The sequence below is a fragment of the Geotrypetes seraphini genome, chromosome 7, assembly GCF_902459505.1.
Source record: "Geotrypetes seraphini chromosome 7, aGeoSer1.1, whole genome shotgun sequence".
NCBI classification, from domain to species: domain Eukaryota; kingdom Metazoa; phylum Chordata; class Amphibia; order Gymnophiona; family Dermophiidae; genus Geotrypetes; species Geotrypetes seraphini.
In genome coordinates, this window is record NC_047090.1 from 62568643 (window position 1) to 62594588 (window position 25946).

Here is a 25946-nt window from a genome sequence, read left to right on the forward strand (position 1 = left end):
CTTTCCTAAACCTTGGGACGTACAGGTCTTGTGCCTCGAGCACTGTGCCTTTAAGCAGTGTCCAGGCTTCCTTTACGGTCTTCACCTTCCCTGAGCTGTTTCTGAGCTTTTTCCCTACCATTTTCCTCATGTCCTTGTAGTTTCCTTTTCTGAAGTTAAGTGCTGTCGTTGTGGTTCTTTTCACCTTTGGTGTTCCCATGTTTAATTTGTACTGGATCATGTTGTGATCGCTGTTCCCTAATGGTGCTAGTACCACCACTTCCTTTGCCGGTCCCTCTAGCCCGTTGAGGATTAGGTCTAGAGTGGCCTCCCCTCGTGTTGGTTCCGTGACTAGCTGCTCCATGAAACAGTCCCTTATCACCTCTAGGAATTTAGTTTCTCTCTTGCAATTTGAGTGTCCAATGTCCCAGTCTATTCCCGGATAGTTGAAGTCTCCCATAACCACCACCCTTCCACTTTTGAACTCCTGCCTCAGTTCGGCCTCCAGGTCCAGGTCGTTAGCTTCTGGCTGTCCTGGTGGGCGATAGTACAGTCCCAATTTGATGTCAGCTCCTTCCCCTCCTGTCAGTTTAACCCATAGTGACTCCAAACTGTCTGCCCTTTATATACAGGGCTATTCCTCCCCCCTTCTTGTGTGCCCTGTCCCTCCTGTAGAGTTTGTACCCTTGCAGGGCCACGTCCCATTTGTTGTCCTCTGACCACCATGTCTCTGTGATTCCTATTATGTCTAGGTCCTTGTTTCTGGCTATAACTTCTAGCTCCCCCATTTTAGTCCTTAGGCTCCTAGCATTTGTGTATAGGCAATTTAAGTCCCAGTTAGTTACCTTTTCTTTAGGATCTACTCTTGATTTGTTGCTCCTGCTGGTCTCTTCACGGGCTGCCTGTGGTGTGTCTAACCCGTCCTCTGCCCGCTTCTTAGTTCTTTGATAGCCCTCTGGTTTCGTCTGTTTCCTCCTTGTCGTGCTTATTTGCTCTAATTTCCTCTCAGGTCCCTGTACTGCATCTTTGGGTTTATGTCCAAAAAGTGTCCATTTTATCTCTGGTCCGCAAACGCCATTTCCTGTTTCAGTATCCTTGCTTGATACTGTGGCCCGGTGTGTCGAGGTCAGATCGACTATCGGCTTTCCCCTCGTTGTCAGTTTAAAGTCATGTCTATGCAGGTCTGGATGTTATGTGCCAGCATCCTCGTCCCAGCCGTGCTCAAATGCAGTCCGTCTCTCCTGTAGAGCTTGTTTTTCCCCATGAAGGTTGACCAGTTTCGTACAAAGAGGAAACCCTCCTCCTCACACCATCATCTCAGCCATCCATTTGTTGCTTGCAGCTCGGTCTGCCTCCTCGCATCTGCCCTTGGTACTGGCAGGATCTCAGAAAAGGCTATCTTCCCTGTCCTCAGCTTCAGCTTCCTCCCCAGGATCTTAAACTGCTCGGTCAGTGTAGTCATGTTGAAATTCCTTCTGCTGACGTCATTTGTTCCGACGTGGACAATCACTACTGTTTCCTCCGTCTCAGCTCCCTCCATGATTCTCTCGATTCTGTTGGAGATGTCCTTTGTCCTCGCCCCTGGGAGACATGTCACTAGGTGATCCGCTCTGCCCCCTGCTATGTGACTGTCCACCTCTCTCAGGATTGAGTCTCCCACAACGATAGCAGATTTTCCTTTTCTCAGCTTCCTCCTGGGTCTCAGGTCTGTGTCGATGATTGGGTCCTCCAATCCTTCCTCCTCCTGAATGGTTCCTCCGCAAGGTTCCTCTCCCTCAGCTCCTGGTGGGTCCTGGCGGGTCTTGGTGGCTCCTGGCGGGTCCTGTCCTCCATCCGTTTGTTCCCTTCTGAAGATCGGGTGATCCTGTGTCTCCACCATCCTGCAGGCCTCTTCGATGAATCTCTCGAGCTCTCTGACCTGTTCGTTGATGTGGATTTCTCTGGTGGTGTCCTCAGTTGGTTCAAAATCCCTTGGTTCCTCTATGGAGCGGAGTCCCTCTAGCTCCTGCACTTTGATCTGCAGTCTCCCGACCTCCTTCCTTAGGCTAGCCAGTTCCTGACATCGACCGCATATGTAGGCCTGCCTCCCGGAAGGGAGGTAGTCATACATGTGACAATCAATGCAGTATACTGGAAAGCTTCGCTGGCCTTCTGCTGCCTCCATTTTTCCTTCTTTGTGAATTTAAGTTGGTGCGCTGGAGTGCGCCCGACGTGTATCTAGGTGGAGAGGTAGAGAGAGAAGAAATAGTAAGTATAGAAGAAAGGGTAAGAAATTTATTTATTTTTTTTTTAGGTTATTTAAGAAGATTGAAGATGGATTTTGCTGCTGAGCAGCCTGGACGCCTGGTTCCTTCTCTCGGCTCCTTTACGAAGGCGGCGAACGGCCGCGCGCCGTTGGCTCTCCCTCTTTTAAGGGGGAGCCCGGGCTCCGAAGCGACCTCTGACGCGGTGGGGGTGGGCGGAGCTCTCTCTCGCCACTGCCCCAGTTAGTTTCTGCCCCTCCTCGCTGGCTGTCTAACCCTGCTCTGCGTCCCGGCTTTCTCCCCTCAGCTCTCCGATCCTACCTGCTTCTCCTGCTTCTCCTACAAGCAAGCAAAGACAAAGAGAAAAGGTTTGAACGCCGCCGCGGTCTGCCTCATGGTCCTGGCTCTCCCTCTTTTAAGGGGGAGCCCGGGCTCCGAAGCGACCTCTGACGCGGTGGGGGTGGGCGGAGCTCTCTCTCGCCGCTGCCCCAGTTAGTTTCTGCCCCTCCTCGCTGGCTGTCTAACCCTGCTCTGCGTCCCGGCTTTCTCCCCTCAGCTCTCCGATCCTACCTGCTTCTCCTGCTTCTCCTACAAGCAAGCAAAGACAAAGAGAAAAGGTTTGAATGCCGCCGCGGTAAGAATGGAGAGTGTAGCTGGTTTTAAGGTTTGGACAATTTCCTGGAGGAAAAGTCCATAGTCTGTTATGGAGAAAGACATGGAGAAAGACACTGCTTGCTCTGAATTGGTAGCATGGAATGTTGCTACTTCTTGGGTTTTGGGCAGGTACTAGGGACCTGGATTGGCCATTATGAGAACGGGCTACTGGGCCTACTAATAACTGAACACATCTGCTGCTTCTTTATCTTTGCTTCCAATGAGATTCCATCGTAGGTGTAGAACTTGTAAAGATGAATCTCCTCTTCTATCCATCATAACATCTCGGTTTCTCACCATGATAAACTTCTGAACAGAGGGATCCACTCAGGGTGTAGATCCTGTTAAGCTTGGATCTCCTCGTATATTTGACAATGGTCTCCACTCTGGATGTAGAGCCTATAAGTGGATTACTTTTCGCAGTTCTACTCTGCTATGACAACTCTTCACATGTTCCATACAAGTCTTCTATTGTGCCTACAGAGCACCTCATTCAGCCATGGAATTTCAATGAACCTTTTGGGAGATTCTTACATTGCCTCTTCCCAATCTGTCACAGATGATAGGTTTTGAGGCCAGAAGAAATCTCTCCCCATCGCCATGCCTCCACCAGTGATTCCTCTCTTCAGTATTGGACTACCTCTGTACCATCAATGTTACTATCCTTATCAAAATAGATCAATGGGATGTTCTCCATATTTTCTTGAGGTTTCTATACTTCCCTCATAAAAACAAACAAAGAAACAATAAGTCAATAAAAGAAACCCCCAATTCCTTTGTTATTCTAATGCCCTTTGAGAATTAGGAGTGGCTGTAGGGGATGAGGAGGCCACTAGCACATCCTATTAAGGATGGTATTATACCTTTCAAGCCTCACATGCATTCATTTTGATCTACCTGCAAAATTTCTAGACCTTGCATAATCCTTTGATTATTCCTTAGTACCTTGTTGTGGCTCCAGAGCTGTCTTTAGTCACTGGTGTACAGGGGCACAAGTTCGAATTCCTTCAAGGGTATATCCCTGTATTTCCAAGCAATGAACTTCATCTGTTTAATGTAGTTACTGGCAGCTATTAAGCTACATATCATACTGCTGACTTCAGTTTCTCCATTCCTCTTCTATTTTCTATCAGGAATGGCTTTCGCATTATTTCCAGTTCAGACCTTTTACTCTGTATGTCTGTCATATATTCTTGTGCTTCATGGCTCGCTAATATAAAGTATAGTTAGCACTTAAAAAAAATCACACCAGAGGTATGTGTGCCTCACTGACCTGCTGCCTCTATGCCCAAAAGTTGTGCTCCTGGTTCCCACTACTGCTCCTTGTGACATTATGCAGGTCTTAAATGCCGTCTTGCCCTCAATGGCACTTTTTATCCTTTATTCCCTTTAGATCAGTTGAGTTTTTTCTCCATTTCATTTTCTTACTGCAATGCATTCTATTCTTTTCTTCCTTTCTGACCCCTTCCTTAATTTCAACTATGACACTCCATTCTCTGGAAACGTCAACGAACCCAATATTTGATATAGTTTCTTTAATAAGCTAGGGTACTAGAGTTTGTCTCTATTTTTTTTTCTCTGACCTATGTATGTCCTTCAATTGAACAGTGGTCTGGTGCTTAGACCAGCTGCCTCACCATCCTGAGGTTCTGGATTCAACTGTCAGTGCAGCTCCTTGTAATTCTGGGCAAGTTACTTAACATTTCAAAATTGCCCAAAATTGCTGTCCCTGTCCCTGCCCTATTTCATGTAAGCCCTGCCTTAACCGCACAATCCTCAAACACGTATGATTTTAAAGTGTTTGAGGCTTGTGCAGATGAGGATGAAACTTGCATGAATGGGGCAGGGGCAGGGACAGGAAAAGAACTCACAAGGATGGGATGGGAAAATGAGTTCCCATGGGGATGGGGAAAAATGTGTCCCCGTGTCATTCTCTAATGGCCAATGTTATGCAGATTTTTAAAAAGAGTTCCAGGGGAGATCTGGGAAATTACAGACCGGTAAGCCTGACTTCAGTGCCAGGCAAAATGGTTGAAACAATTATAAAAAATAAAAATGTGGAACATGTAGACAAACATGATTTAATGAGTTCAGCCAAGGGAGATCTTGCCTCATCAATTTGCTTGACTTCTTTTCCAAATTTCCAATGACTATTATGTTTTCTATTTTTCAAACATACAACATACTTTCTTTCCACTAGTGGTCTTCATGTTCTATCACCACTATTCTTCTCTTCATTGGGCTATCCCTACTTTCTCCATTCACCACAGAGGTTAATTTAGATTGTGAGTTATCGTTTGAGGCACAAATCAACACTATTGTTAAAAAGTGTTATTTTCTGCTTTGGAAACTCAGGACTATTAGGTCCTATTTTATCTTTAATGCATTTAGACCAGGGATGCCCACACTTTTTTGGCTTGCGAGCTACTTTAAAAATGACCAAGACAAAATGATCTACCAACAATAAAATTTAAAAAAACACAAAGCACACTGTACGCAGAGAAAATGTTAATTATAATTTATATTCGGGTTTTTTTTCAAAGAGGTCAAGGCAGATGACTTTAAAATATGCAATGTAACAACTATACAAAAATAGACAAATATACCTTCTACCCTTTTACTAAACCGTGATAGCGGTTTTTAGCGCAAGGAGCTGCGCTAAATGCCCCACGCTGCTTCCGACACTCATAGGCTCCCTGCACTATTGCAGTTTAGTAAAAGGGGGCCATAGTGCAAAATATAGACAGCATATTTAAATTCTCAAAACGGACACATAAGTCTGGTGATTTCATTAGTCTCTGGTTGCACTTTCTTCTGACTGTGCATCCAATATTTCTTTCTTTTTTTCTTTCTTTCTGCCTCCTGCATGCTTCCTCTCCTCCAGACCTCATTCCAATCAACATCTCTCTCTGTCCCTCCATGAGTCCAACTTTTTCTTCCTCTCTCCCTGCCTGCCCCCTGCTACTTGACACAGTCCATTCCCTCCCCCAACTTTTTCTTCCTCTCTCCCTGCTCCCTACCCTTTCTTTCTTTCTCTCTCTACCCCCTTCTTTATTTTTCTCTCACTGCCCCCCCTTTCTTTCTTTCTTTCTGTCTGTCTTTCTTTCTCTCTTGTCTCTCTCCAGAGAAGGCAGCACTGTTAGTTGGTCAATTCCAGGAAGCATGAAGCTCTGTGTCTTTCTTCTCTCTCCCTGCCCCCCCAAGCCACCGTCTTTCTTTCTCTCTCCCTGCCCCACCGCAACTGCTTCCACCGATTTCTCCCTGCTTCCCCGACATGCAAAAGCCAGGCCCGTGCAGCCATTATACAAGCGATTCCCCCCCCCCCCCATGTCAATTCTGACGTCAGAGAGGAAGTCCCGGGCCAGTCAGGCAGCAATTGACTGGCCCGGAACTTCCCCTCCGATATCAAAATTGACGTATGTGTGTGTGTGTGGGGGGGGGGGGGAACGCTTGTGTAGTGGCTGAATGGGCCAGGCTTTTAAGTGTTGGGGAAGCAGGGAGAATGCAAAGGCAGCGCGAGTCTTTTGCCCTTGCAATCTACTGGTCGATCGACTTTTTGGGCAACCCTGATTTAGACTGTTGGTGCAATCTTTGATTCTTAGTACCTTGGATTATTGCAACCTAATTTATTTAGTCTCATGTAAAAAGAACATTAAGAGGCTACAGCTTATCCAGAACACCACTGTTAGATTGATCACTTAAGAGATTGACCACTTAAGAGATTTGATCATGTCTAAGGCTACTATCAGAAATTACACAGGTTGCAAATTGAATCAAGGATATTATTCAAATTTGGGTGTTTTTGTTATAAAACACTATATGGTTTAATTCCAACTTACATCTCTGAGCATTTTCTCTTTGCATACAGAAGAAACCTTATTCGAGAAATTAGATTTTTTTGCTTATCCTTCTGTAAAGAATTGTCTGTTTAAGAGATTTTTCAGTAGAATTATGGCTTACCAGGCTGCTCTTTGGGATAAGAGCTTTGGTAAGTTGATTCCCAGTTCTAATTCTTATTTTGACTTTAGGAAACTGTTTAAACCTATCTCTTTAAGAAAAACTTTTAGCTACTGAATTGTCATATCCCTGCGTATGCGCAGTCTTCCTTATTTGTAAACCGCACAGAGCTGCGAGGTTGTAACGGTATACAAGAGCTCTGTTATGTTATTCATTTCTATTCCAGGCTGCACTTTCACAAACAGGAAAATTTGCTATTAGTGGGGTTTTTTTAAAAAAAATTCTTTATTCAATTTTAACTCTTGCAACAAGTGTACAATATTCAATCAGATAATTCGTACAAATCACTTGACATTCTAGCAATTATTGTCAAATGCATATAAAAAAGACCCCTCCCCCACCCATCCCATTCATCAGGAATAAACCCATTAAATCACATAACATACCTCCCCATCCCCACATTAAATATAGTCCTATGTAATAAAAAGGTGTCCAAGGTGTCTAATCATTAGAATATGCAATCAATGGCCCCCCAATCTTTTTGAAACTATTATAATTTCCTTGCTGTATAGCAAGCACTCTCTCCATTTTATAAATATGACAAACTGAATTCCACCAAAAGGTATAATTAAGTTTAGTATAGTCCTTCCAATTTCCAGTAATATGTTGAATGGCTATTAGTGTTATTGGTTCACTTTGGCCTTTCCATTGCAAGTCCTTATTAGTCATTGTTGACTTTGGTGAGTCTGGTAGCTAGGTATTTTCATATGTTAGAAACTAAGGGCTCCTTTTACTAAGCTGCGGTAGCATTTTTAGCGTGCTGAAGATTATCGCACGCTAACCCCCATGCTACGTGGAAAAACTAACGCCAGCTCTATGGAGGCGTTAGCACTTAGCGTACGTGGCATTGTAGTGCATGCTAAGCACATGGTAAAACCACTAGCACAGCTTAGTAAAAGGAGCCCTAAGTCCTGCTTGTCGAAGAAAATGAAGTTACTGACCTATAGCAGGATTAGTATTGTCATACTTTCCCATCTCCCCTAGGAATTGTTTTCTTTAGGCTTTTGATTGAACTGAGGGTCCTCCGCACTAGAATCTGGTGGGAATGTATTCACACATGTGTAGTGTGGGCCTGTGAAAAACTTCTTAAAGTGACAGGAATATTAGTTTAGGGTCTGCACTGGGGCTCCATTGAGGGATGTCATTCATATGTGTGAATACTAGTCCTGCTGTTCTTGGAAAACACCTTGTACAGATGAGAAACTACACTACTTTGTCATTTGAATCTCCTTAAGTGAGAAAAGTTTGTCATCTATAGACCTATTTATTGAACATAGGAAGATCATAACATCTTTTCTATTTGTTAGGAAGGAAGAAGGAATCTATAAAACAAACTTGAAAAAAATCTTTTATTGTAAATATAAGCATTTTTAAATTAAAATAGCATTGTAAAATTTGTTTATTATAGATATGCAAAAGCCATCAGAATCTAGCAAAAGCCTTCAGAGCATTTGATGTATCTCACAGTGGATTAATTTCTTTGGATGATGTAAAGGCAATTATTAATAGTTTTATCTTCCCACTAGAAAATGAAACCTTTCAAGAATTAATGAGCAGGTAAGAGCCTCCTAATTTCTGTAGTATTTTCAACATTGTAAAAGCATTATTACTTTTTAATTATAGGTCAATATTCAAACTAATTTATATGTTTAGTAGTTGCTGCTAAATGTAAAACTCCTGTATCTATGAATTTTCAGCGGCACCATCTGAAAATCTAACTTTTATAACAGCACTATGAGAGTCATTTTATAAAGTATGCACTAACAATTAGATACCTATATGCCAAAAGTCCACTTAAGCGCTATTCTGTAAATGCATACGTATCTAACATAGCACAAATTTTCTAGGTAGGTGTACACATAGGCAGGGCTGGTCTTAAGCAGGAGTGAGTGGGGTGGCCTCAGAGGGCTTCACACTCCCAGGGGCTCTGCGGCCCCAACATATCCCACTTTCTCTACCCCCATCCCATTGCCAGTCCCACCACTGCTTTTCCAAACCATCAGCAGCAGTTAAAACAAGTTAAAAGGTGTCATGGGGCCAATATTTTATAGGAGAGTTTTTGGTCCCACCCCCATGCTAACTTCACTTCTTGTTCTAGGGCAGAGCCAGCAGCTGAACCTTTGTAGAGCTGGCCCCAAGATCATTTTTTACATGTTTAGCCACTCCTGCTGCTGGTTTGGACAAGCAACAAGAGCAGCAGCAGCAGGGTGGACGAGGGAGATGTTGGATGGCAAGGAAGGGAGAGAGAGGGAGCAGATGTAGAATAGAAGAAGGGAAGAGAGAAGGGGCAGATACTGGATGGAAGAAAGATAAGAGAGGATGCAGAACCTAGACAAAAAGGGTAAGAGAAGAGGTAGATGCTGGATAGAAGGGGAGGAAAGAGGAGGCAAAGTTTGGATGGAAGAAGGGGAAGAGACAGGCAGATCTTGGATGAAATGGGAAGAGGGAAGACGCAGATGATGGAAGGAGGGTAAGCGAGGAGGCAGATGCTGAATGGAAGGGGCAGGGAGAAAGAGGGCAGATGCTAGATGGAAGGTATCAGAGTAGAGAATGACACGGGGACAAATTTTTCCCCATCCTGTCCTGGCGAGTTCTTTTCCTGTCTCTCCCTCTTTCCTGCAAGCTCTGTCCTCATCTGCATAAGCCTCAAACACTTTAAAATCATAAGTGTTTGAGGCTTGTGTGGTTAAGACAGAGCTTACAGGAATGGGGCAGAGACAGGGACAGCGACAAAACTCACAGGGATGGGACGTGGAAATTAAGTTTTTGCAGTGACGGGGAAAAATTTATCCCTGTGTCATTCTCTATGTCAGAGAAAGAGGGCAGATGCTATATGGAATGGGGTCAGAGAGAGCAAGAAAGGACAGACACAGGATGAAAGGGCTCAGAGAGAGAGAGAGAGAGAGAAGGCAGATGTTGGATGGAAGAAGCCAGAGTGAGGGAGATTATAGATGATGGATGAGAGGGAAGAGAGGGAAAGAGGGGGGAATCACTAGATGGAATGGGGAAGAGAAAGGGTCACTGCTGATTGGGGGAAGTCACATCTTGACTCCCCACCCCACCCCTCTCATTCCATAACCTTCCGCAAAAAAACCTCGAGCAATCTATTCTGGTCCAAACTCCTCAACAAACTCTCCTCCAACCCTAGACCTACAGATCCCGAATCACATTGGCACAACTGGACCGCCCTCTCCGAGTCCACCTACCACTCCCTTGCTCCATTAACCACCAAAACCATCTCCTACCCCCGAAAGGCCCCCTGGTACCTACCTCTTCACAGAGAGTTGAAACAGAAATGTCGCGCTTTGGAGCGCAAATGGAAAAAATCTAAATCCCCCTCTGATAGACAGACCTGGAGGGCTAATATTAAATTTTACAATTCAACATTAAAAAAAGCCAGGAAAAACTTCTTCGGAGACAAGATCTCTAGATCCAACAACCAGATCAGTGCGTTGTTCAACATCTGGCGCTCCCTAACTACAAAAAAAGACCCACCTTCGCTTCCACCATCTCTATCAGCCGATGCCCTTGCAAAATTCTTTAATGAAAAGGTTACCACTCTAAGATGCTCCTTCCCTCCCACAGTCTCCTACAATTCCCTGACCTCTATTGATCTCAACCCTACCTTACCTGTATCCACCCCCATTCCTGCCGACAGATCCTGGACCTCCTTCGAGCTTGTCTCTGAACCGCAAGTCTCCAAACTCTGCCTCAAACTAAAAACTTGCAAGTGCATTTTGGATCCTTTCCCCTCCTATCTATTCGAGAATATCCCTACACAGGCCATCGCTTCCCTCACCGACCTTATAAACTCTGCCCTAACATCGGGCCTTTTCTCCCCCGACATGGGACACATTTCATTGTCCCCTCTACTGAAAAAGGCCGACCTTGATCCCACCATTCCATCTAACTACCGTCCTATAGCAAATATCCCTCTCCTAACCAAGCTATTAGAATCCATCATATCCACCCAACTCTCATCCTACCTAGAACGTTTCTCTATCCTCCTACCCCACCAATTCGGCTTCAGACCCAACTTCAGCACCGAATCCCTCCTGGCCTCACTAATCTCTAAGGTACAACAACTCCATTCTCGCAACAAATTCGCTGTCCTTCTTCAATTCGACCTCTCCGCAGCCTTCGACGTCGTTCACCACGACATCCTAATCTTCCAACTCTCTGAAATAGGCATAAGCTCCACAGTCCTTGACTGGTTCTCGAAATTCCTACGCTTCCGCTCCTACACCGTTAACACAAACGGTTCCTCATCCCCCGCCTGGAAGCCGAAATGTGGAGTCCCGCAAGGCTCACCCCTCTCCCCTATCCTTTTCAACATCTACATGTCCTCTCTGAAACTCCTTCATCTATCCCCCCTAGAAACTCTCTACTCCTATGCTGACGACATCCTCATCCTCCTCGAAACCGACGCGAACCTCTCGAACCTTGCCGAGAACATCTCCACATGTATTACGAACCTCCAATCCTGGGCCCAATCTGTACAAATGAAACTGAATGAGTCCAAAACCAAACTATTTTGGCTCGGCCCAATTTCAGATCATTTACCCACCTCCATCCCTCTACCTTCCGGCCCCACTCTTCAGCTTGAGTTTTCAAGCAAAGTCCTAGGCATCATCTTAGACTCCTCTCTCTCCTTCAACGATCACCTCAACTCCCTGGTAAAAAAATGCTTCTTCAGCCTCCATATGTTGAGGAAAGTAAGATCTTGCTTTCATCATTCTCATTTCGCCATCCTCGTTCAATCCACCATCCTCTCTAGACTAGACTACTGCAACTCCATCTATATAAGCCTAACTAAGAAAAACCTCCTTAGACTTCAGCTAATTCAGAACGCCGCGGCCAAGCTTATTTTCGCAAAAGGCAAGTTTGATCACGTTTCCCCACTCCTCTCCAAGCTTCACTGGCTCCCAGTATACTCCAGAGTCCTCTATAAATGTGCCTGCTTAGCCTTCAAGATTCTACATGGCGTCCTTCCTCCCGTTATCCCACTCTTCTGGAATTCCTCAAACCCGCTCTCTTCTAGACCCTCCCAAAAACTGAAACTATCTTTCCCATCTATAAAAGGTATATCCCGCGCAGGAAAACTTGGAACATCCCTCCCCTTTAGAACCACGGAACTCTGGAACAACCTCTCATCCCCGCTCAGAAATTCTAGCTCCTTCCAATCCTTCCGTAAACGCTTGAAAACTTGGCTCTTCCCAAAAATCTAATCACCTCCCGTTCTCTAGTACCCTGCCCCTCTCTATCTTCTCAGTCCCTCTCCTATACCCTTTCTTTGTAGTTCCTTTCCTCTCAACCTCTGTAAACCGTGCCGAGCTCTGCGCATGCGGAGATGGTGCGGTATACAAACCTAAGGTTTAGTTTAGTTTAAAAAGAAAAAGGGCAGGTGTCAGAGAGAGAAGGCAGGCGCTTGTTGGAAGGGCTCAGAGAGAGAGAGAGAGAGAGAGAGAGAGTGAGGACAGATGTTGGATAGAAGCAGCCAGAGAGAGAGAGAGAGAAGATGCTGGATTTTCTTTAGGGTTTGCATTTCACAATGTGCCTGGTAGAGAGATTTATGTTGCTATTGCTCCAATAATATGAGAATCAGAATAATTGTATTGTGACTTCCACAGAAAAATATCATAGTTTTGATTTTCACTTGCTGGGGGGAGATTAGACTTTTGTGGATGCAGAACATGTTTACCTTTAACTCATAAGAACTGCTATACTGTGTCAGACCAAAGGTCCCTGAGGGTTGCATATGCAGTGTGTCACATATATGAGCATTACCTCTCTGATGTGTCCTAACTGGAAAAAGGTTGAGAATCATTGTCATAGAAACTCTGCAGCATTTTGAAAGATAAACAAGCATATCTTTCCAAATGTATACCCTGGATGCACTGCTAAAAAATCTGTACTTGTGGTGATGAATGGCACTCTTTGGAATGGTCCATCTTTTTCATATTGTTGTGGTGCACCAACCTCTTGGCAGATGTCCGGATTTACCCAGATATGTCCTCTTTTTATAGGACTGTCTGGGCGTCCAGACAGCTTTTCAAAACCCAGCACTTTGTCCGGGTTTTGAAAAGTTGTTGAGATTGGGGCTGAGTCTGGAGTGCATCTGCGCATGCATGGATGCGATGCGGTTACATTGCGTGTATGAGTGTAACATCATCAAGTCGCATCTGCGCATGTGCAGACTCTGCCTGAAGAGACGAGGTTTGCGTGAGGCTGGGGTTCGGGGGTGGAATGGGGCGGGGCCAGTGGCAGAATGGTGTGGAGCCATGCGTCCTCTTTTTTTCCCAAGATGTAAAATCTGGTAACCCTACTCTTTGCTCCACCAAAACTTGTGCCAGCTGTTCCTTTCTTCTACCTTCTAGGTCTAGTACCGCTAAGGCCTAGATGCACTAAACATGGTCATTAAGACCTTGTGGGTTGCTGTGGGCTGATTTTTTTTTTTTTTTTTACCAATTTCCAATGATCGATGCTCAAAAGGCTTCCCATTCAAATAAGTTGAGTCAAATGTTTGCCCTAACCCACCCTACTAGTTGTTGCAAAACTAACACATGCACAGAGCCTGGAGGGGCGGGAGAGCAGACTGCCCCGGGTGCTGACTCAGTGAAGGCGTTAGCACCTCTACACCCCCCCCATGCCAAGCTCGTGCCCTCTCTTCCCTGCCCCAGGTACCTCTTTAAAATCTTTGCCAGCAAGAGTAACTGCTCTAACCTGCTGCTCGCACAGGCCTGACTCTCTCTGAAATCACTTCCAAGTCATGGGACCAGGAAGTGATGTCAGAGGGAAAGCCAGCGTGAGCAGCAGGTTGGAAAAGTTGCTTATGCTGGGGAAGATTTAGAGTACTGGGGATGGGAAGGGAGGGCACGAGTGTGGTGTGGGGGCATGGAAGGAACGGGAGGGGGCGGAAAAGGCATGGGAGGGGGTGACTCCTACCCTCGCTAGGCCACTGGTTGTTAGCCATTGAATAATTGCTTCAGATGCATCTACTAGTAGTTTTGGGGAGAGAATGATCAAGATGAAAATTCATTTGGAGAGCTTTATTAGTAGTGGGGTGATATTCTCTGCTGTGAGAATGTCGAATTTATTCCAAGTGCGATCAGCTGGGCAGTATTCATCCTTCTCTATTTTCTGGGAAGTGTTAGATTTGGTGATAATTGTCACTTGTTCTATGTCTTCTTGAATCTTTTTTATTTTGTCCAAGAAGAAATCCAGAAGACCATTATTCCAGGACAGACAGCCTATTCTCACATGTGGGTGACATCATTCATGGAGCCTGGTACGAACAGTATAAAAGTGTATTGCTTTAAGACTGCCTGCTGTAACAAGATGTTCATGCTTGGTAAAATTTTGTAAAATTGTATAAATAAAAAAAAGAAAAAAGAAAAGACTGCCTGCACTGTGCATGTGTAAGTGCTGTCCCACCTGATGCCAGCTTGTGAGCTCATCAGTTTTCATTTTCCACAGGGTAAAGAACATGTATCTAAACTTTGTCTAGTCAAGTTTCATTGATCCATTTCATCAAGACATTAGCGCTCCTCTTCTTCCTCTCGACGTTCAAGTCCAGGAAGCACCATACTTCTAAGAGAAAGAGAGCTTCACATCATACCTCTTCTTCAGATCGGTATCGGAGTTGCCATAAGCATCGATCCTCTCGACGTTCACCATCACCAAAGTTTAGAACATAAGAATAGCCTTACTAGGTCAGAAAAATGGTCATCAAGCCCAGTAGCCCGTTCTCACAGTGGCCAATCTAGGTCACCAGTACCTGGCCAAAACTCAAGGAGTAGCAACATTCCATGCTACCGATCCAGGGCAAGCCGTGGCTTCCCCCATGTCTTTCTCAATAACAGACTATGGACTTTTCTCCAGGAAATTGTCCAAACCTTTCTTAAAACCAGCTACGCTATCTGCTCTCACCACAACCTCTGGCAACGTGTTCCAGAGCTTAACTATTCACTGAGTGAAAAAATATTTCCTCCTATTGGTTTTAAAAGTATTTCCCTATAACTTCAAATGTCCCCTAGTCTTTGTAATTTTTGACGGAGTGAAAAATCGATCCACTTGTACCCGTTCTGCTCCACTCAGGATTTTGTAGACTTCAATCATATCTCCCTTCAGCCATCTCTTTTCCAAGCTGAAGAGCCCTAACCTTTTTAGTCTTTCCTCATATGAGAGGAGTTCCATCCCCTTTATCATCTTGGTTACTCTTCTTTGAACCTTTTCTAGTGCCACTATATCTTTCTTGAGATAAGGAGACCAGAATTGAATGCAATACTCTAGATGAGGTTGCACCATGGAGCTTCTTTTTTACTCTGACTCAGTCTGGTTCTGCATCGGAAGTGTAAGATACTCTTTTGGAGAAGTCTCCTTAGAAATCGTTGACAGGTCTAAAACGCGCGCCGACAACCCAGCGCAGACAACTGAGCGCAAGGTAGAAGCGCGCCGAAGAAAAACAGTATTTTAAAGGGCTCCGACGGGGGATGTGGGGGCAACAGAGATCGCACCGGCGCTGGAGGGGTTTGGGGGGTTGTAACCCCCCACATTATACTGAAAACTTCACTTTTTCCCTAAAAAAGAGGGAAAAAGTTAAGTTTCCAGTAAATGAGGGAGGTTACAACCCCCCAAACCCCACACAACGCCAGCGTGATCTCTATTAAGTAAAGTGTGGGGGGGTTCCCCACCAATACCCCCCATCAGAGCCCCTTAAAAATACTGTTTATCTTCGGCGCGCTTCTGCCTTGCGCTCAGTTGTCTGCGCTGGGTTGTCTGCGCTGGGTTGTCGGCGCGCGCTTTTGTCTATGAACCTAGAAATCTCTGTCAAAGACAAAATCTCCTCCTGAAAGGATTTCTTTCACTAAATTCATTAGACAATTGGGCAAGGAGTTACCTGTTAAACTAGAAGTTGACTCTGCCCACAGTGCTGAATATCTTGAGGCTTTGGATTATGATGAGCCTCCTAAAGAACTTCTCAAACTACCATGGCATGGTATTCTCAAAGACACTCTTCACAAGAATTGGGAAACTCCCTTGACCATTACAGTGACTCCCAGAAAATTTGATTTTCTCTATAAAATCATTTCTTCCCTGGGTTTCAATAGACCACAACTTCAACATCAATCACTAGTCTATGCTTCAGTGCAACCAGGGCGTGAAGGATGCACTATGGACAAATTTGGATGTTGCCTCTATCAAAATTCCAATGTTGGCAAACAAGGTCCTTATTTACAATTTCTATATATGCTGCTATGTAAAGCACCTTGTTAAGAAATTGCCTTCTTTTGATAAGTATATTCCTTCTCCACATCTCCAGGAATTTCATACTATCTTTCATATGCTCTCCCTTGCTAGAAGATATTTAGCAAGATCTGCTTTTGATGCCTTTGAGTTATCATCCAGACCTTCAGCTATGTCAGTGGTGATGAGACATCTTGCATGGTTGAGCGTCTCAGATATAGACATCAATCTTCAAGACAGATTGGCTAATATTCCCTGTTGGAGATGAGCTTTTTGGTGACTCTGTTGAAAATGCTACACAAAAACTCACTGACCATGAAAAGAGCTGGAACACTTTGGTTAAAACCAAGTCTAAATCTCCTTCCGCTTCTCAGTCATTTAAGCCTTCTTCCTCATATCAGAGGCATTATTCAACAAAATCTGCTGCATCTTGTATGCCTCAGCAGAAGAAGCAAAAGCAGCAGCGTCCGCAAAAGTCTGAACCAGCAGCTCCTCAGAAACCTGCTCAGTCTTTTTGACGGGCTTATAGAGAGCTTAGCCGCTGTTTCCCCATTTTATCCTCTCTCTCGGCCAATCAGAGGTTAGCTCCAGTTATATTATCCACACTGGGAACTGATAAAAGACCTCTGGGTTCTAAAGGTCATTTGAGAGGGATACTGTCTTCAATTCCTCACTATTCCTCCAGATCATCTTCCAAGAGAGTCATCTTTCAACCCTCAGCAGACATCCCTTTATCGAGAGATAAGAGTCTTTACTTATGAATGCAATAGAAAAGGTTCCTCCTATTCAGAGGAATCAGGGGTTTTACTCCTGGTACTTTCTCATTCCAAAGAAGAAGGGCCGTCTGTGTCCAATTTTAGACCTCAGGGGCCTGAACAAGTTTCTGGTAAAAGAAAGGTTTTGCATGTTATCCTTGGCAATTTTATATCCCCTCTTAGATCAGAACGATTGGCTTTGCTCTCTGGATCTAAAAGAAGTTTATTCGCACATTCCAATTCATCCTGCCCACAGGAAATTCCTCAGATTTCAGGTAGCCCAGCAACATTTTCAATACAAGGTTCTGCCATTTGGCCTTCCATCATCACCCAGAGTGTTCACCAAGTGTCTCGTAGTAGTGGCTGTGGCTCTGCGGGCTCAAGGTCTTCAAGTTTTTCCTTATCTTGACGATTGGTTCATAAAGGATGCCACTTCCAAAAGTAGTCACTGAAGTTCATCTCAATCAATCAATCAATTGTACTTCCAGTGTTCTTTCTCAAACCTCATTCTCATCCTGGAGAGATGGCTCTTCATACTTTGGACTGCAAACGAGCCTTGGCTTATTACTTACAGCAAACTCAGCTACATGAGACATCTCCTCAACTTTTCATCCTATTTGATCCTAACAAGTTGTGACAACCTGTATCCAAGAGAACTATTTCTACATGGTTGGCGGCTTGTATTGCCTTCTGTTATGCTCAGGCTGGGCTGCAACTTGGAGGTCGTGTTACAGCACACAAAGTCCGAGCAATGGCAGCTTAAGTGGCTTTCTTACATTTCACTCCTATTGATGAGATCTGTAAAGCTGCTACTTGGTCCTCAGTTCATACATTCACATCTCACTACTGTCTGGAATCTTTTTCCAGATTGGTTGATCGTATCTTTGATAAGATGGTGTTTAGTCTTAAGTGACTGCGTATTAATTAAACCAATTTGAATTTGCTTAGTGCATGGGTCAGAAGATGATGATAAACCTATACTGGGAAAGGCCATTAGGTTAGATGAGAGAGGGATATCTATGTGCTCTATGGGTCGTAGCGAGGGTGCTTTACTGGGATTAATATGCCGATGACCTCAAAATACTGGAATGTTAGAGGGAAGACTATCCATGAAGAAGATTGTCTTTTAAACTGAAAAGTTTACAGAAGGAACGTCTAAATTAGAAACAAAAGGGAAGAGTAGACAAGAAAGCTTAAGGACAAAGGACCATTTTGTAGATTTGATTGACTAAAGATTTTAATGCGTAAAATAGTAGCGCACGAAGGAGCACAATAAGGAGCATCTCCTTTTTATGCAGGTGGCGTTAGAAGAAGATCTAGGGGACAGAAAAATCAAGACAAGGTAAAACAGAACTTAAAATACCGCAAAAAACCAAAAACAAGGAACTTAACAACAACAATACAGGTTAGTGTGGTGTATAGGGACAAGGCTTTCTGCAGTAAAGGATCTGCTACCAGTCGCCTCCCTTCCCACCCACCCCAATCAGCAGCACCCCATCCTCCCACCCTCCCTTCCTTCCTATCATGGGTCCAACAGACCCCCCTCCCTTGCACCCTGCCTCCCTCGCTCACGATTGCGGCTACTGGAAAAAAATAATGCTACTCCTCTGTCGGTCCCTTTACGCCTCCCAGGAGGAGCCTACCAGCTTCTTAGAAGCATTCGTAGGATGAAGAGACTGAAGCGCCAGGAGTGGAACCACAGAAGAGAAATGTGAATAAGGATGGAGTAGCGGTAGACCCTGATCGATTTTCAGAGGGTTGTGTTTGTGAGGAGCTAGCTAAATTAAAGGTAGACAAAGTGATGGAGCCGGATGGTGTACATCAGAGGGTGCTGAAGGAACTTAGGGAAGTTCTGGTGGCTCCACTGATTGACCTTTTCAATGCTTCTCTAGAGTCAGGATGTGGTCCCTCTGCACAAAAGTGGAAGTAAAGAAGAAGTAGGGAATTATAGGCCAGTAAGTCTGACTTCTGTGGTAAGCAAATTAATGGAAACACTTTTAAAACAGAGAATGATGAAGTTTCTGGAATCTTGTGGATTACAGAACCGGAGGCAATATGGATTCACTAGAAGTAGGTCATGTCAAACAAATCTGATCAATTTCTTTGACTAGGTGACCAGAGAATTGGATAGAAGGAATACGCTAGTGGATGAGGGACTGCGTTAGATGTGGTGTATTTAGATTTTAGCAAAGCCTTTGACAGTGTTCCACACAGATGTCTAATAAATAAACTGAGTGCTCTCAGGATGGACCCCAAAGTGGCAGGCTTGGTCAGGAACTGGTTAAGTGGAAGACAATAGAGGGTAGAGGTCAATGGAGATCACTCTGAGGAAAGGGATATTACCAGTGGTGAGCCTCAAGGTTCTGTTCTTGGGTCTGTTTTTTTTAACATTTTTATAAACGTAGGAAGTGACACATCAGAGGAAAGGCCCTGCCAGGGCTAGGCATGAGCAGCCTGTTTTGAGGCTGCCTCCTGAACGGCTGCGCTTGAGTAAGGAAGGGAGAGAAGGAGCGAGCAAGGGAGTTTGTGGCTCCGACCACCACCTGCTTCTGCCACTTGAGGGAGAGAGGGAGGAGAGCTTTGTGACTTAGGACCACTGCCGCACTGCTGCTTCGGGGCAGGAGGGATAGGGAGGTAATAGAGTGTGTTAGACTAGGTTTCAAACACACTAATTAACCATAAAAACAGTTATTCGGTATCCACCAATCCCCATGGGTGCCGGATAACTGAGATTCTACTGTACCTGGTTCTCACTCAACACTTTCAGCCCACATTGATGCCTGGACTGATTCTTGATCAAAAAACATGAATTGACCTCACTTCAAAATAGTAACCTGTCTATGGAGTGTGATCAGAAATTTTTAAGTTACTCAGAGACGTGAAACTCTACAAGGAAGGTATACACCCTCCTAGAGATGATACAGAGTTTATCTTCCAGTCATTGCAACTGTTTCAATGCTAATCACGCTCCAAGGCAGGATACAAAAATAAATAAATAAAGGTTGTCACAATCTTTCAAATGCTTCAAAACATGCAGGAGTTCTTTCTTCATATATTTTGTCAAACAAACATCACTTGAAATGAGTAAGTTATAATATGATGACTTAGCTTTATGAAGGGTTAGGGGTCCCAACGTGGCCCCGTTTCGTTTGCTTCTTCAGGAGACCCAATCATAAATATAGTACAAGTCCTTTAAAGCTTTTTAAAGCATCTCTAGGAGGGTGTATACCTTCCTTGTAGAGTTTCACATCTCTGAGTAACTTAAAAATTTCTGATCACACTCCATAGACAGGTTACTATTTTGAAGTGAGGTCAGTTCACGTTTTTTGATTTTGATTTAAGCAATTTCTGACTTCTTCTAGTTTTTAACTAGTATCATCCCTGTGATTTCTAAAGGAAATTTATTTTGGACTGATTCTTGAGCAGAGACAGAGGTGAAGAACCTGCTCAGTAGAACTTTTCAACATTTGCAAACACATAAAAACAGGCTGCTTCAGACCACTCAGACAATTCTCTCAAATATAAGAAAAACCCACTTGTGTGGCTAATATATCTTGTTGATAGCGAAAATAATTACTTATTTGTTACAGGTGTTCTCCATTGGCAGCAGAATTGGCATATTTTTAAGCATTTAACATACAGTATTTTTATACACAGTTTTACAAAGCATGCCTGCTCTCTGTTTACTTTATATGAATGAGTGGGTGTGAAGGCTTTTGAGCCCGTGCAGATGCAGCTCCACGACAAAATGAAAGGATACTAGATACTTGGAATGTGAAAACCTGATGCGGCTTCAGCTCCTGACGACGCCAATGTGCGAAACGCAGTGCTCTGTATTGTACTGGCTGGTACAGTTTGGATGACACATTTAAAAACTAATTTTCAACATTGCTTCAATATATTTTCTACTGGATGTTGATTCAAGGAGTACAATAATAATAATAATAATAACTTTATTTTTCTATACCGTCATAGTCAAACTGACTTCTAGGCGGTTCACATAGAAAGAAGGCTGGACAATCAGCAAATTATAAAATGCAAGAAGAAGGAAGATACATCATAAATTGGAGAAGCATGGGGATAGAATACATGAGAGAAGAAAGATGTTACATAATACAATGGGGTTATAAGGGGAAGAAAAAAAAAATACCTGAGAGAGGTGATCTGATTAAGCAAAGAATTTGCCAAATTAAAGCCAAGAACATATGAAATGCTTTTGAACAACTAGTACATTGACCTGGCAACAGGTTCCAGGTTTTCCAGAGAGTTGTGGGTAGCTCTTGGCAACTTAGGGCTCCTTTTATTAAGGTGCACTAGCGTTTTTAGCATGCGTTACATTGCCGCACATGCTAAGAATGGACAGCCATGTATGCTAATGCCCGTAGCTTGGCCAATAAAATTCTGGAACTGGAAACAGAAATGAGAAACGCTGACCTTGATGTGGTGGCGATATCAGAAACATGGTTCTCGGAGTCCCACAGATGGGACATGGTCATACCAGGATATAACTTACTCCGTCACGACAGAGAAGGCAAATCAGGAGGAGGAGTAGCTCTATACATTAGAGAGGACATCAAAGTTACTAAAATCACAGACATCGAGTATACGGGAGAATCCCTCTGGGTGAACCTTGCCAGGGGCAATAACAAATGCCTATATCTTGATGTTGTGTACAGACCACCAAGACAAAAGGACGATGCGGACCAAGAACTAATTGAAGACATTGAGACCATCACATTGCGAGGAGACACAGTGCTGTTGGGAGACTTCAATATGCCCAATGTGGACTGAACAAACTTTCCGCTACAACCAGCGACAGCAAGAGGCTAGTATCCTCCATACGAGGAGCATGCCTCAAACAGATGGTACTAAAACCCACCAGGGATCAGGCGATCCTGGACCTGCTGCTCACAAACGGGGACAGTGTCACAGAGGTGTCAGTAGGAGAAGCTTTGGCCTCCAGCGACCACAACATGGTGTGGTTCCACCTGAAGAAAGGAATCACTAGGTCAAATACATCAACTAAGGTCCTAAATTTTAAAGGGACTAACTTTCAGTGCATGGGGGACTATGTCTACAAAACGCTGCAAAACCAGAGCACGACGGACAGTGTGGAGGTACTATAGTCGGCTCTGAAATCAACCCTGCAAGAAGCAACCAACATATACATAAAAACCGTGAGCAAACGGCGCAGAAAAAATAGACCGCAGTGGTTCTCAGCGGAGATCTCAGAACTAGTAAAGCAAAAGAAAAAAGCATTCGTAACCTACAAACAATTGTAACGGCTGGAAGCTAAAGAAACCTATCTGTCGAAATCTAGAAATGTTAAAATGGCAGTCAGGGAGGCCAAACTCCGGATGGAAGAAAATTTAGCAAGACAGGTTAAAAAGGGGGATAAATCCTTTTTTAAGTACATTAGCATGCGCCTAAAGAAACCTGACTGCAACTTCATAGACTCGGACGCGGACAAAGCAGAACTACTTAATAACTACTTCTGCTCAGTCTTCACCTGTGAAGCTCCAGGATTCGGACCTCAGCCACAGACAAATGGGTGCTCGGAGGACCCATTCTGGGACTTTGCATTTACCACGGGCAATGACTACCACGAGCTATCAAAGCTAAAGGTAAACAAAGCCATGGGCCCGGATAATCTACACCCCAGAGTACTTCGGGAATTGAGAGATGTTCTGGCAGAACCGTTAGCTGAGCTTTTTAATCTTTCCCTAACCAAGGGAAAAGTTCCCTTGGACTGGAAAACTGCCAACGTTATTCCGCTCCACAAAAAGGGATGCAGGTCAGAGGCCGAAAATTACAGGCCAGTGAGTCTCACATCAATAGTATGTAAACTTATGGAAATGTTGATCAAAAACAGATTGGACACAATTCTGGATGTCGAAGGACTAAGGGATCCCCACCAGCATGGCTTTATGAAGGGAAGGTCTTGTCAATCCAATCTGATAAACTTCTTTGACTGAGTAACAAAAAAACTGGATAAGGGAGAGTCCCTGGACATCATGTATTTAGACTTCAGTAAGGCTTTTGATAGTGTCCCACTGTAGGGATGGAGATCTGATAAGTTCTGATCCAGAGCTGATCAGAACACTGGCGGGGTCCGCACGCAGGCGGTTCTGAATGCAAGCCAGGTCGGCACACCGACCTAGGCCCTGTGTGCAGATCTGTGCCTGTGTGTGGATCTAGGCCTGGGTTTGGTTTTGAGGCCCTTTTCTCATTTCAGAAGGCTGAGGCATCCCTGACTCTGGCCATATATTAACCTGAACATACATTTACCCTTTTTCTCTTATCTTGTTTAAGCATCCCTTATATGGGCAACAATCAGACTTTGCCTGAGCAAGGCTAATCAAGAGAGCTTAAGAAGCATGCATTATAACCTTTGGACTGTCACATGCCATAGTAAGATTTGAGACATATCAGAAAGGTACACATTAGGAATCACTTTAGTATAACTGTTATTATGTATTCATATGTCACGTGAGATAGTAGCTTTGAGACACATGATATAGATAAACAATGGTTTAATCCTCACTGTAAAGGCATTATGAAATTATAACCTTGTAGAGCATTAACTAAGTAATTAATGGAGATATGATTCTCAATAAAAAGAGGGAGAGACCATTCATTTGAAGCGTCTCCTCCTGACTCTAAGATTGCATGTGTGTTTATTGTGGGGCATTCCTACAAGTGGCGCCCGAACACAGGGACCTTCGCAAACCCTCGCCCTGCTTGCTCCGTCTGACGATTAGACTTGGTGCACCTCATCCTCCGGGATCCCTTCGAGTAAGTATGGGCAATTCCCTGTCAGATTTACAGCGTGCTCATGTGACAGAATTGAAGAATATTCTGAGACATACAGATAGAGAGGCCTCTGATTCACAGTTAAACTGTTTAGTACAAGAGATAGGAGAGCACTGCTCCCAGTATTCAGACAAGGGATTATTTACATTAGAAGATTGGCTTAGAGTCGGGAAAGTTTTGTATGCTGAGCCTCTGGCCTCGGCAGCCATATGGGTATGGCCTCAGTATGAGCGTGGCTTGGATTTGGTAGGGACTGAGACGCAATCCAGGCTCACAATGGTTTTATTAACCGTTCCCTCACCTGACTATTCAAGTCAGAACACATATCCAAAAATCATACCTCTAGCACAGGTATCCCCAGCTCTTTTACAGGAAAAAAAGGCTGAAACATTAGCGCAATATATCTCAAAGACAGGTTTAAGAAGTAATTTCACAGCCAGGTTCTTTGAATCTATGGCTGGAGCGCATACTTTCATACCAGACGTTATGCGCATGGTATTAACTACGGGTCAATATGTTATATGGGATAGTGAAAATAATAAGGAGGCTCAACGGAGAGCTTTACAGTCTGGAGGATTTTATACCCCAGACCAGTTAGCTTCTGGAACACCAGTTAAAAGTTATGCAAGCATCAAACAGAAAGCTGAACTTATAAACAGGTTAGGAAGACCGCCTGATACTTGTTGTAGGCACAGGAATTAGTTTAATAGAACCGAGAACTATTAAAATACAGAGTGGATATAGAGACTGCTTGTGTGAGAAAAGACTGCTACTGTGTGTGAGAAGAGACTGCTTCTGTGTGTGAGAAGAGACTGCATCTGTGAGTGAGAAAAATAGGACTGTTTGCCAGTAAGAAGGTGTGTTTTTCTTGCATGCCTGAGAGGTTTTTTTTCTTCTCTTGTGTGTGTTACTGATAAGATGGGTCAGAGGAGAAATTAGCAAGTTGGTCAAAAGCTCTAGAGAGAGAATGGGGACTTTAAAATCTTATCTTTATAACCTCTTATATTTGTAAAGTTGAGACTTGGTTCCGAAAATAACAACAATAAGTTATATTTTTGTAAATTAGTTGAAATACTGGTGACTACGATGTGGGGTACTAATTATCCCTCATAAATTGAAGTCACTGTTAAAATTCTAAATTCACTGACACTGTGACTAGAGTCATTTCTTCCCTAAACTGACCTTTGCACATCTTATCACGTTTGTTGACAGACTACAGCCCAGGTTCTTTTGTTTGCAACTCTTCAGTACTGATACCTTTGATGTTATCTAGGTTTGTCCAAAATTAGATATGCAGGATGTGTCCTTCCATAGCATTTGCCCACTCTGGGTAAGACAATCATTCACTGAATGGCAGGACTCACTCAGAGGTGAATTTAAACTTTTTGACAGATAATCTCTTTAAGATGGAACCTGCTACGGTAATATTAATGTTTACATATTAATCAACTTGCAAAATCTAAGTTTATTACAGAAAAAAGTGGGTAAGTGATTACGTCACTGAATGACTTCTGCCCTGATATGGAACCCCAGTTAGTTGCAATTAAGGTAAGCTATTTTTGAGTCATGTTATTACAAGAATTAATAGCCTCCTCATCTAGTGGTCACAAATTAAAAGTAGGATATTAATTGTACTTTGGTAATTTGATGGAAGAACGAATTACTGATTCATACAGAAAAATGCTGGCTTCTGGAACTCTCCAGTGTTTGTAATCAAGAAAAAATCCGGTAAATGGAGATTGCTGCATGATCTTAGGAAAGTTAATCAGTGCATTCAACCTATTGGTCCTTTACAGTGTGGCACTCCAAACCTAATATAATTCCGATAAAAAGGGAGGTTTTGGTAATAGACCTTAAACATTGTTTTTTTTTTTACCATTCCTCTACATCCAGATGATAAAGCAAATATCTTAATAAGTAGCTCTGACAATTAAAACTGAATGGAGTTCTGAATTGACCATACATTTAAAACATTATGGATTGTGCATTGCACCTGAAATAAAATTCAAAAGCGGTCACAAATTACTGCAATCATTTGCAGCTCTTGTCATTATTACTTTAAAACTTAATTAAGGCAAACAATTTTTTGATTTGATCTATATAACACCAGACATTCAAAAGGTGATAGTGATTATTAACCAGCTATTATTAACGCAATGGGTTAATAGGATTCAAGATTCTATAGCACTTTCTTTATTAATCCTTTCATAGAAACACCAATCTGGTGCAGTTTTAGGCC

At 43.5% G+C, this 25946-nt stretch overlaps 1 protein-coding gene across 4 annotated transcripts in view; it reads left to right on the forward strand.

Moving 5' to 3' along the window:
- Positions 1-25946, forward strand: part of EFCAB6 (EF-hand calcium binding domain 6) — a 474908-nt gene that overhangs the window by 125880 nt on the left and 323082 nt on the right. For all 4 annotated transcript variants that reach the window (XR_004540188.1, XM_033953069.1, XM_033953071.1 and 1 more), the window contains exon 9: positions 8302-8450. Coding sequence is in view for 3 of the 4 variants with exons in the window: in XM_033953069.1 (XP_033808960.1) it covers positions 8302-8450 (149 nt within the window). In the remaining variant the exon portion in view is untranslated. The remainder of the gene's footprint in view (positions 1-8301; positions 8451-25946) is intronic.